General features: G+C 42.9%; 1 protein-coding gene across 1 annotated transcript in view; it reads left to right on the top strand.

The window, feature by feature from the left end:
• Nucleotides 1-12674, top strand: part of LOC146863368 (cytochrome c oxidase assembly protein COX18, mitochondrial-like) — a 43636-nt gene extending 30962 nt beyond the window's left edge. The window contains exons 4-7 of the mRNA XM_085643170.1: nt 10207-10328; nt 10901-10998; nt 11311-11323; nt 12501-12674. Of these exons, the coding sequence (XP_085499296.1) occupies nt 10207-10328; nt 10901-10998; nt 11311-11323; nt 12501-12674 (407 nt within the window). The remainder of the gene's footprint in view (nt 1-10206; nt 10329-10900; nt 10999-11310; nt 11324-12500) is intronic.
• The last annotated feature ends 368 nt before the right edge of the window (nt 12675-13042 follow it).

Raw genomic sequence — 13042 nt, 5'->3', positions numbered from 1 at the left:
GGGAGACTCCGGGGGGTATGCCACTGTAATTCAAAATGGTGCAAAAATAAAGCATAAATAGATAAAAAGGCTTTAGAAAAACGTACATGTTCGTAGCCTAACTAAAGCCCCATGAGCTAATGCACGGAAGGGGAGAGGCGCTTCTAGTCAAACACTGTGGAAAAAAGGCAAGATTCTGAGTAAGAATACTGTGTAAGAATAAAGAGTCAATAGAAGAATAAGTGATACGCTGTTCCTGGTCAGTTAAAACAGAGTCAGTTGAAGGGAATGTAAGATTGCTCGACCATGAATGGTTCAGAGGTGGGAATCCCTTTTATTGGAATATAGGTCCCTCACACACCCAGATGGGTGTCATGCTTCATCATCGGGCTGCTTCTTGTCGGGTCGGCGCTGCAATACCCGACGGGCTCCCAATGAGGGGCACTTTGGCTTAGATCTTTTTTCCTAAATTCGTTTGGTGCCGTGAGGGGCCTAGGGAGTGTAGATGACGAAATATGTTGAATAAGTGAGTTAAAACAGGGTTGGGAGTACCAGCAACAACAATTTTAATCAATGGGTCTCTTACCCTGAGTAAAAGAAAAACAAGAGGCGCAAGGCTAAGGTTATGTCTCAGATGAGGTGCTCTTTTGTGTGAATGGTCAACATGTTTCTCGCCTAATCATTAATCTGGGGGCGTTTCGTCAGGACTTAAAGAAATTATGTAATCTATCTCCAACAAGGGTAGTGATGTGGTGAAAACTCACACTGCTAACCACTCAAACATCTATTTGTGTGAAGTACCTGGTAGTACTGGATCTACCCTAATTGGGCTGTTTTAAATGCCTCATCAATACCCGGCAGGTCATGCATAAGGGACTTCCTCATGTCGTTTGCGCTGTCTGCAACACGACCGGTGACCTACCCGTCGCTGCCGGGACATTTTGCATCAAAGCGAATTGCTCGTTTTGCGGGGGTTCGGCTGTGCCGCATTTACTATTTTTTTTTTATTTTTTTTTTATAAAGTTGTATATAGCGCGAACATGACCCACAGGGGTATCAGAGCGCTTTACAGTACATAATTCTCACAAGTTATACATACAGTCGGAAATCTCATGTAATACAAAAGAGGTAGACATTGGTGTTTGGATATAATTTGTGGCAAATAGGCAACAAAGTGTTAAATATTTAGGATGTTAATTTGTTCATTAGAAACAATTTTGCTTCTTTTTTGAAGGTGGTAAAAGAAGAGATTCTACGTATGTCTGGTGGAAGGTTGTTCCAGATCTTCGGTGCGATACCTGAGAAAGCTCTGCACCCAGTTCTCTTTTTGTGGAAGGATTGAGGTTTTAGTAGTAGTGAGCTTGCGCTTCGCGTATGTCTGCAACCTCCTGACCGCTCTAGCTTTTGCGCTAGATAGCTGGGGGTGTTGCTATTTAGGGCTTTATGTGTCATGCAGGCGATCTTTAGTTGTATTCTCGACTCGTAGGGCAGCCAGTTCAGAGCCTTCAGGGCCGGTGTGATGTAGTTATTTCTTTTTGTTCCGGAGACCAGCCTGGCCGCAGCGTTAAACGATGCCCTGATCGGTGCTAGCTTGTATTTTGGAAGACCGCACAGCGTGGTGCTTCCATAGTCCAGTCTTGGTAGTACTAGCGCTTGAACTGCCATTTTTAGATCAGTCTGTGGGAGGAAGGGTTTAAGTTTCCTTAAGATACTCATCTGAAAATGGGCTCCCTTGGTGGCATTGTAGATTTGTACCTGCATATTTAAATGTTTGTCAAAGGTGACTCCCAGGGATTCTGCGGAGTCTATGATGTGTGGGGCACAATCAAAGGAAGTTAGATGCTTCAGCCATAAGTCTATCTTGGGTGTGTGATTGGGGGGGAGATGAGGAGGAACTCAGTTTTCTTGGTATTGAGCATGAGGTGGTTGCCATTGAGCCAGTTTTGGGTATTATGTAGAATGGCGTTGAGGGAAATGAGGTCATCTGGTGAGGAGATTTTCATATATATTTGAGTGTGTCGGCGTATAGGCGATATAGAATGTTTGCGGAGTTCAGCGCATTGGCAAAGGGTTCCATGAGTAGATTAAAAAGGATTGGTGATAGTGCTGATCCCTGTGGAACTCCTAGGGTGACCATGGATGGTTGAGAGACTGATTGCTTCATCTTAATTCTTTGGGTTCTGTTGCTTAGGAAGGAGGTGAACCATTGTAACACTGGACCGGTAAGGCCCATCCTTCGTTCAAGAAGGGCCAGTAGATTGTCGCGTTTAACCGTGTCGAAAGCGGAAGATAGATCAAGGAGTATCAATAAGCACGATTCGTTATGATCTTACATTTTTAAGATGTCATCCATTATATGAGTGAGTGCTGATTCAGTACTGTGACCTTGCCGGAAGCCGGATTGGTGTTTATCTAGGAGGTTGAAGTTCTCGATGTGTTTGCAAAGTTGGATTTGAACACATTTTTCCAATAACTTCGCCAGAGTGGGGATGGTGGATATAGGGTGGTAGTTGTTGAGATCTGTGGAGACTGGAGAGGGAGTTGACTTTCTTTAGTATAGGCGTTACCTGCCCTATTTTAAGGCAGTCAGGTAAGGAACCTTGCCTCAGAGAGGCGTTAACAATTTTTACCCATAGTGGTAGAATAGAGGTCTTTATCATTTTGAATACAGATGGTGGTAGGGGATCGGATAAATGATTGGCAGGGTTGATCGCTAGCAGGGTGCTATAGATTTCGTAAAAGTCCAATTGGTCGCACACTGCTCTACCTACCAGCGTGTTGCCCCAAAGAATTGTGGTCCCTGAAGTCAGCGTCGGCGGGTACGCCTATGCCCGAGTCTTGAGTGCAAGTAAGTGTAGCGTTAGCCATCCCTGGACACGTGTTTCGAGGTAGTTGCCTCTCGTCAGCAGGGAGTAGGTGAGTGTGTAGGGTTGCTGTGTAGGCTGCTAAAATAAGTGTTCTCAGGTAAAGTACCTCTCGTAGCGCGCAGGTGCGTAACCATGAGCTCGTCAGCTCCACCGGCTCAAGGAGCCTGAATATTAACAAAAGTCCAATTGGTCGCACACTGCTCTACCTACCAGCGTGTTGCCCCAAAGAATTGTGGTCCCTGAAGTCAGCGTCGGCGGGTACGCCTATGCCCGAGTCTTGAGTGCAAGTAAGTGTAGCGTTAGCCATCCCTGGACACGTGTTTCGAGGTAGTTGCCTCTCGTCAGCAGGGAGTAGGTGAGTGTGTAGGGTTGCTGTGTAGGCTGCTAAAATAAGTGTTCTCAGGTAAAGTACCTCTCGTAGCGCGCAGGTGCGTAACCATGAGCTCGTCAGCTCCACCGGCTCAAGGAGCCTGAATTTTAACAAAAGTCTAATTGGTCGCACACTGCTCTACCTACCAGCGTGTTGCCCCAAAGAATTGTGGTCCCTGAAGTCAGCGTCGGCAGGTGCACCTATGCCCGAGTCTTGAGTGCAAGTAAGTGTAGCGTTAGCCATCCCTGGACACGTGTTTCGAGGTAGTTGCCTCTCGTCAGCAGGCAGTAGGTGAGTGTGTAGGGTTGCTGTGTAGGATGCTAAAATAAGTGTTCTCAGGTAAAGTACCTCTCGTAGCGCGCAGGTGCGTAACCATGAGCTCGTCAGCTCCACCGGCTCAAGGAGCCTGAATATTAACAAAAGTCCAATTTGTCGCACACTGCTCTACCTACCAGCGTGTTGCCCCAAAGAATTGTGGTCCCTGAAGTCAGCGTCGGGGGGTACGCTTATGCCCGAGTCTTGAGTGCAAGTAAGTGTAGCGTTAGCCATCCCTGGACACGTATTTCGAGGTAGTTGCCTCTCGTCAGCAGGGAGTAGGTGAGTGTGTAGGGTTGCTGTGTAGGCTGCTAAAATAAGTGTTCTCAGGTAAAGTACCTCTCGTAGCGCGCAGGTGCGTACCCATGAGCTCGTCAGCTCCACCCGCTCAAGGAGCCTGAATATTAACAAAAGTCCAATTGGTCGCACACTGCTCTATCTACCAGCATGTTGCCCCAAAGAATTGTGGTCTCTGAAGTCAGCGTCGGCGGGTACGCCTATCCCCGAGTCTTGAGTGCAAGTAAGTGTAGCGTTAGCCATCCCTGGACACGTGTTTCGAGGTAGTTGCCTCTCGTCAGCAGGGAGTAGGTGAGTGTGTAGGGTTGCTGTGTAGGCTGCTAAAATAAGTGTTCTCAGGTAAAGTACCTCTCGTAGCGCGCAGGTGAGTAACCATGAGCTCGTCAGCTCCACCAGCTCAAGGAGCCTGAATATTAACAAAAGTTCAATTGGTCGCACACTGCTCTACCTACCAGCGTGTTGCCCCAAAGAATTGTGGTCCCTGAAGTCAGCGTCGGCAGGTACGCCTATGCCCGAGTCTTGAGTGCAAGTAAGTGTAGCGTTAGCCATCCCTGGACACGTGTTTCGAGGTAGTTGCCTCTCGTCAGCAGGGAGTAGGTGAGTGTGTAGGGTTGCTGTGTAGGATGCTAAAATAAGTGTCCTCAGGTAAAGTACCTCTCGTAGCGCGCAGGTGCGTAACCATGAGCTCGTCAGCTCCACCGGCTCAAGGAGCCTGAATATTAACAAAAGTCCAATTGGTCGCACACTGCTCTACCTACCAGCGTGTTGCCCCAAAGAATTGTGGTCCCTGAAGTCAGCGTCGGCGTGTACGCCTATGCCTGAGTCTTGAGTGCAAGTAAGTGTAGCGTTTGCCATCCCTGGACACGTCTTTCGAGGTAGTTGCCTCTCGTCAGCAGGAGGTAGGTGAGTGTGTAGGGTTGCTGTATAGGCTGCTAAAATAAGTGTTCTCAGGTAAAGTACCTCTCGTAGCGTGCAGGTGCGTAACCATGAGCTCGTCAGCTCCACTGGCTCAAGGAGCCTGAATATTAACAAAAGTCCAATTGGTCGCACACTGCTCTACCTACCAGCGTGTTGCCCCAAAGAATTGTGGTGCCTGAAGTCAGCGTCGGCGGGTACGCCTATGCCCGAGTCTTAAGTGCAAGTAAGTGTAACGTTAGCCATCCCTGGACACGTGTTTCAAGGTAGTTGCCTCTCGTCAGCGGGGAGTAGGTGATTGTGTAGGGTTGCTGTGTAGGCTGCTAAAATAAGTGTTCTCAGGTAAAGTACCTCTCGTAGCGCGCAGGTGCGTAACCATGAGCTCGTCAGCTCCACCGGCTCAAGGAGCCTGAATATTAACAAGAGTCCAATTGGTCTCACACTGCTCTACCTACCAGCGTGTTGCCCCAAAGAATTGTGGTCCCTGAAGTCAGCGTCGGCGGGTACGCATATGCCCGAGTCTTGAGTGCAAGTAAGTGTAGCGTTAGCCATCCCTGGACACGTGTTTCGAGGTAGTTGCCTCTCGTCAGCAGGGAGTAAGTGAGTGTGAAGGGTTGCTGTGTAGGCTATAGATTTCGTGTTCAGGGATGGGTGAGAAGGAGTGCCATTTGGCATTGTTTTTCGGAACTTCGATCGGAAAGCTAAAAAGGTCCTTCATCTGTGAGTAAAGAGTAGATTCTTGGTCAGTAGATTGTTGGGGAACATTCTTGGATTGAATGTCATTTTCAATGACTCTAGTCTACTATGTCAAAGCTGCTCTTTCACCCATAATTGGCCTGCCCGTGGATTCGACGAAAACTGTTTGGATGAAAAGATCCGGTAAATATACCCAATCATTTTCTCGTCTAGTGCGTGTGTGTATGCGCGAGACCGCTAACCTAGTTAAAGGTTGCCTATACAGGTACTACTTCCTTCATCCATAATATTGTAGTTTCCTGTCTGTTCAAGTGTGTGTGGCCGCGCTGGAGCGTTGACCTGCACAAACTGGCTGCCATATGTGGCATGACTTCCTAGATGGTTATGACGGTCGATAAAGGTTCGAGACCGGGTATTGTATTCGGAAAAATAGGAAATATTGAAATAGCTTTCCCGGCATGGGCTAAAAAACAGGTGTAGTCAAAAATATTTGTAACTACCCCAAGTTTTACTCCGTATGACCCCCTGAGTGATATGACTGGTCGACAGAACAAAGAGGGTTTTAGGTTTGTCCAAATATCCTGCATATTCTGGAGTGTATTTTCAGATGCAGGTGAAAGCAAAAATTTAAATATCAGAAAAAAGTTTGTGTGACAAACACTTAAACGAAAAACTAAGGGTCCCTGTACACATACAGTGGTAGTTTGGAAAATACCATTGTACAAGGGGATGTTGACAATTGTTTTAATTTTATATATATTTGTTTGTGGCCTAATTAAATTGGCCCCAGGGTATATCATCCTTCAAATCCCCTTGTGTGTGCCAAGGCGGAATACCTAACATTGTTCCTTTTCAAACAGTTTAGACTCCTTATTTACTTGTTCTATCACTGTCCATTGAAGGTCCTGAATCATGTGATTTATTTCCATATAGAGCGAAGACATTTTTGTTGTTGCCTTTCAGCATCTGCCATTACTCCTATGTTTACATTTTCATGTTTTGGGTGTGTGGTCATCCCAAAATAATGGAGATCGCATGGGCAAGTGATCATATAATGACCACATTTTTGGTATTGCAGGTTGAGAAACTACATTGTTCCCATCCAGAGTTGTCATTGAACGTTATTGTTGCTTCTTTTGATCAGATAACACACGCTGCAATTGCCACAGAGGTGATGCCCCTGAAGTGGTGGAAGGAAGGTTTTTGTTCATCCTCCGTTGTCTTGCGTGGTCTAGTATGAACTACCATATATCGCAGGCTTTTACCTCTTCTATGGGAAAACATTGTTTTTGGGAAATGTAGATTGCCACTGTTCAGAACACGCCAATGTTTATTTATTATTTTTGTGGCCTGGTTTAGGCTTGTATTGTATGTTGTATTACAAATTGTAGCAAAGAAAATACCCCGCAAAAGTGGTAGACAAAGCCCCAAAACGTGCCACAAACAACCATAGGGTAGCATTGTCAGAATTGAGATCACCAAAACAAAAAGACCGACCCATTTGTATTAAAACATACAATACAAGCTCAAACCAGGTCACAAAAATAATCAATAAACATTGGCGTGTTCTGAACTGTGGCAATCTGAATTTAAAAAGGAGTCTCTACTGTTTGAAAAGGAACAGCGTTGGGTATTCCACATTGGCACACACATGAGGAGATTGAACGATGATATACCCTGGGGCCAATTTAATTAGGCCACAAACAAACCTAGAAAAAAAAAAATTAGTCAACCTCTACCTTGCACAATGGTATTTTGCAATCTATCACTGTATGTGTACAGGGACCCTTAGTGTTTCTATAAAGTGTTTGTTACACAAAATGTTTTCTGATATTTAAATTTTAGCTTCCACCTGCATCTGAAAATACACTCCAGGACATTTGGCCAGACCTGAAACCCGCTTTGTTCTGTCGACCAGTCATATCACTCACGGGGTCCTACTTGAGTAAAACTTGGCGTTAGTCACAAATATTTTTGACTACACCCGTTTTTTAGCCCATGCTGGCAAAGCTATTTAAATATTTCTTATTTTTCCGAATATAATACCCGGTCTCGAACCTTTATCGACCGTCATAACCATCCAGGAAGTAATGCCAGATATGGCGGCCATTTTGTGCAGGTCAATGCTCTAGTGCGGCCACACACACTCGAACAGACAGGAAACTACCATATTAAGGATGAAGGAAGTAGTACCTGTATAGGCGACCTTTAACTAGGTTAGCGATCTAGCGCATACACGCACGCGCTAGACAACAAGGAAGTGATCGGGTTTATTTACCGTATCTTTTCATCCAAACAGTGTTCGTCGGAGCTACGGGCAGGCCAATTGTGGGTGAGAGAGCAGCTTTGACATAGTAAGTGCGGTACAGCAGAACCCCCGCAAAACTAGCAATTCGCTTTGATGCAAAATGTGATTCTTTATTCCTAAGCAGTACCATTAACAGTAACTAATATTTACTTTATCTTTTCAGATTGGATAGAAAAAGTCATACCGATTAGGTATTGTATTCATGCATGTTTTGAAGGCACATCACACCTGAACATTTTTCAGGGACACCTATTGAGGTTAAACCGTGAGTGGTTAGAGGGATCAAGTTTTTGGTCCCGGGTAAAAGCCTAGGGGAAGGCTTGAAACATGTAGACCAGAGAGTATTTCACTAATTATAGTGTATAGTTCTTTAACCCCCATTTTTAACAATACCGGCAACAGGAATAATAAAGTGTAGTTTCCGTGGAGCCAGGTATTTTTTAGACTACCCTTTCTTGACCCTTCCACTCTCACAATATCACATAGTATTTACTTCCAAAAAGTGCTCCCACGTCTCTGTCAGTCGTAGCACGCCCCGTCCTAAAGCAGGCCAGAAGAACCCGATGATGAAGCATGCCACCAAAAGACTTTTTGGTGGGTGAGGGTTATATAAAAAATACTTGACGTTTCCCTTAAGCGACTTTACATCCCTCTTGGGAACATTATTAACAATTACTGAAAGGATATTATTTGTTTCTCTATATTATTAGGAATCACTGGAAGGATATTATTTGTTCTCTAGGTGAAGGTTTCACTTATAAGGGAAAACATGGACTCTTTATATAGTATACCAATAAGAACAATACTGTGCAAAGAGTCAGCTTCCTACATTATGAACTGTGAGTACTCCTTAGTTACAATACCCAGAGGGAATTATTAGTCTCAGCCCTCCATGCATATAAATCAGTAGTAGCCTTACTTGTATGTATATACGTACTATATTTCCCCGACACTCCCATGTGTGATTCTCACAAACACCATGCCACTGTCACATTTCATCTTTTGGAGCAGCCTGCTCACGTTACGCTTTACAAGTATATTATGTTAAATTGTACAATCAGCATTATAATTTTCCAAATTCACAAATGCTTTTTAGGAGAATGTCCATTATTTTCCAACCTTGAACTTGTGTATGTGGTACACATTACCATTGACAATTGGATGATTCACGCTTGCGTATATTATCGGTTCCTGAGGGACCCATATATGATTAATAATGTAGACTGAGATGACTGGAAACCTTTCAAGATAACACCGTAACATGGTCTGGAATTCCCATGCAATAAGTGTCTCCTTTAAATTCATCCTTCCTTTCAACGGCGCCAAGAACCAGTCATAAAGTTACACTTTCAGTGGCAGAATTTATCGTAATACTTTCTTTCGGGCATCCGTCATGAAGCGTTTCCATCATTATCTCTAATTCTGGCCTGATATCTGTAGTTGTTTTTTTCTGCTATACTTTGTCACCTTAGCTTTGTTATCTGTCTTGGTGGTACAGTTAACCAAGTTATTATTTTAACCCTTTGCTGTTCTTTATAGATATTTCCTTATTTTTAGGCCTTATGACCGCGTTATCTTAGTCAATTAATGTTCTGTGCAGGTTTGTGGTTTCGGGAAACCTGATAGAGAGACATAAAATGTAAAAGCATTTCGGGAATGTTCAAAGCAAACCAGGGGCCTCATTCAAGAACTGCACTTTTGAGTAAGTTTACTATTTCGGTATTCACAAATGACACTTTTGTAGTAACTTATACTTTTGTACAAATTGTTACATTAATTTTTTTAACTAAAAATATCAAATAATTTATAATTCAGTAGTAAATATTGGCTGTTTTTGCATACTTTTTAACATTAACTTATGTTTATATGTTTCACTGTTTTAAATTTAATTTAACATTATTTCCAATAGGGTTTTCTTTCCAGTCCCTAGTTCCAATATTTGAAATAGGAAGGTGTTGCAGTACCTATGGGTGCCACAAAAGTGGAAGTAACTACAATACTGTATTTTGTGACTACAGAAACATAGTAATCTTACTCAAAAGTGTAAATTTACTCAAAAGAGTAAGTTACCTTTGTGAATCAGGCCCTTAGTCTTTATCATCGTTACATTCATTTGCTAGAAATATGATGAATACTTTTGGATTCCCTGTCATTGCTGTAGAGACACGCTAACCATGTTTGATCATTGTAATGTTACGCTTTGAAGATATGCCTGAAAGCCTTTGATCACACTCAAACAAATTTTATGTTAACTCAGTCTCATGACAGATCAAATATACTATTTTAATGACCTACACTTTTTTTTCACTCACATGTTTGAGCAATCAATGCAACACTGACAGGGAACATATATTTCTAATGCGAGTTGTTTGTCACCTAATGTACGTCTCTTACTGAAATCACTTCTATACATAATCATGTTTCCATAAGAGTGTTAAATACTTGTTTTTGGGTCACAGTTGAATCTGTTCGGATGCAGTTAGCAGAAGGCGGCACCTTGTGGTTTCCTGACCTCACTCTTCCAGATTCTCCGTGGATTATTCCAATCTCGCTAGGAGTCCTGAATTTACTCATCGTGGAGGTGATTGTTTTTAAAATCTCATTATGCAGAAGATTGCTTTCAAATTTTGTGCCTCGCGTTCAAGAATATTACCCCTATCTTCATCACAGGCAGGTGTACACAAAACATCCACCTATGTTTGTCTCAGTAACAAGCCCGAGTCAAAAAATGTCAACCCTATCTATGCATCACTCACAGGGCCTGTCCATGGCTCACAAGGAGGTACATCTCCTGTAGAGCTTTTCTATGTATGTTAAATATTCTATACATTGTTTTCCTCAATTGCAAGGTATTTACTTTGTGTTTCTAGGTGGTTTGTAGTGTTGGGGAACTCATTTATTTGACAGTCTAAAGAATTGTACATAGTGTATGACAAGTGGGTAGCGGGCACAGTTGTGAGCAACGTGATAGGCAACAATATGGCATATCACTGTTGCATTTGGTGTACATGTGTTACTGTATATGTGGTGTTCTCTATTGGATGTTTGTGGTGTTTGAGTTAGTACATTTCTGCTGCTTTTGAACTTTAAATCCATTTTGTTCTGACAACTAGCTGTTTCCCATTTTGTAATCAAAAGTATCTTTCTCTACAGATGTTTGCAATAAGAAAAAACGAGCTGTCCAGATTTCAGAAGTATGTTACCAACTTCATCCGTGCAGTCTCTGTAGCTATGATCCCCATCACTGCATTGTTCCTTCTGTAAGTACCACTGATAGGTCTGTTTGTTGCACTGTCCTTAACATCATTCCATAAATCCCAGTTGAGGCAGCTTATCCACCAAGTGCAACATGTACAACCCTCACACTGAATCGAAAAGAAGCTTATTAATATTTGTTTCTTCTCATATGCCAAATATGTCACATGGACAGTGCGCTGCTTTTAATAGTGTGTTAGAAGTATTCATCATCTCGCGGTACTCTCCAGGACTCCAGCAATGTAGCAGCAGGAGCCAAGGGTCTCTGTTTAGTACAGTTGATCGATGGCTGAATCTTTGACATCCAGGATCCCGAGTTGGGTCTTGCAGTTGAGCGAGAATAAGGGGAGAAGGGAGGGGGGTGGGCACAGAAGAAGATTGACTGGGTAGGCTGAATCATTTGGTAATTTATATGCTTGAACGTATGTAGATTGGTCGTGGGTTGCTTTGGTGTTTTAGAACTCCAATAGATTTTGATGGATCATCTATACTTGAAGTTGGTCTTAGGGAGTTAATGCAGATGCAACGTGGGTGGGGAAGGGCTGGCTGCAGACGTGTTGGGACACGACACTAAATTAATGTCCTCCAGCAGGGGTGGTTTGTAGGACCTGGTGGGTGCTGTTGACTGAGGGAAGTTTGTTTGTAATGAATGTCGGATTGGGTTGTGCATTTCCTTTTAGATAATGGATATTTATGGATGCCATGTGATGCCATGTTGGGAAGATATCTTTGTTTTAGTGTAGAGTTTCTTTGATCACATTAGTCCTTTCTGAGACTTGTTATTTTGGTTCCTTCCCATTCAACCTACTGGCACACTAGACTTGAAGACAGCGACTTGTAAAAGGAATTATTAGGACTAGATAAGAGGTGTCTTAATAGCGTGGAGGCATATACAGATGTGATGGTCCTGAAGTTGCCAGAAAGTGTGGTAAAACTGTGGGCTCCATGTTGTGGATAACTAAAAGGTGGTGGGATCTCTCAGGCCTAAGTAGCTGGTGTTTCAGGTGTCCAGTTAGGAGAGTTTGAGCGGCTGGGTAATGGACCCAAAGTGGCCTGGTGGAAGGAGTGATTTCAAATCTGCTGCTATGAAGCAACAAATTGCCAATGTCATTGTGCGATATTACTTAGATAAGTCCTACCCCATGCTGTTACCAAGCAAAATCTTCCGTCTGCTTTTTCAGCATGAGTCATTTTAAGAAGCGACCAGCCAGAGGCCAAGCTTAGACTTTTTAACCAATTAGCTTGCAGAGTGCAGTATTGATGCATTTATTTTGGTGAGGCCTGAACTGCTCTATAAAATCACGAGGTTGCTATTATTTGAGAAAAGTGCCAAGTAGACAAGCTTCTTAATGTGTGTTTGTGAGCTCTCTTGCTGTTGTGTTTGTTTGACTGTTGCATCTTTCTTTTTGTTAAAGGAATACAAAGCAGATTTTGTACTCAATATATTTTTTCAGAGAAATGGCTTCTGTTTCAATTCTTCTCTCTTCTCTCCTTCTAGTCTATGGCGTTGTACTGGTTTTCCTCCAGTTGTGTGGGGTTAGCACACAATCTCCTTCTCCGCTCTCCAAGACTGCGCCATGCATGCCGGATTCCCAGCACCAAGCCGGACTCGGACACTCCATACCAAGATATTGCAACTGCTTTGTACACAAAATATTTTTTTAAGAAATGATTCCTTCACCAAAGTTAAGCAACTTAAACATTCTAATAAACAATATCTAGTCATGTATTCATCGGGATACCACTGTTGGCGAATTATGTGGACTCCAAATTTAAAATAATTTGTGGTGCACAAGAATTACTATGTTTCACCTACATTTTCTTTTTTATATCTAGGACAAGTGATTAAAGAATGTCATAATTCAATTCAAATACCTTAAGTCATTGCTGCAGATCCCCCTTTAAATGTAATAATCAAATTTGATTCCGTTCCTTTTTTTGATTTAGTCCAGAATTATGTGAAATATTTAGTTTTCATAGCACGCTTATTTTTTCGATATGCAAAAATACAGTTGTATTGACTATACCAGAAAGTACTGT

This window comes from Triturus cristatus, chromosome 2_2 (genome assembly GCF_964204655.1).
Source record: "Triturus cristatus chromosome 2_2, aTriCri1.1, whole genome shotgun sequence".
Taxonomy (NCBI): domain Eukaryota; kingdom Metazoa; phylum Chordata; class Amphibia; order Caudata; family Salamandridae; genus Triturus; species Triturus cristatus.
The sequence above is the reverse complement of the archived record's forward strand: the minus strand, read 5'-3'. Positions and strand labels throughout refer to the sequence as shown.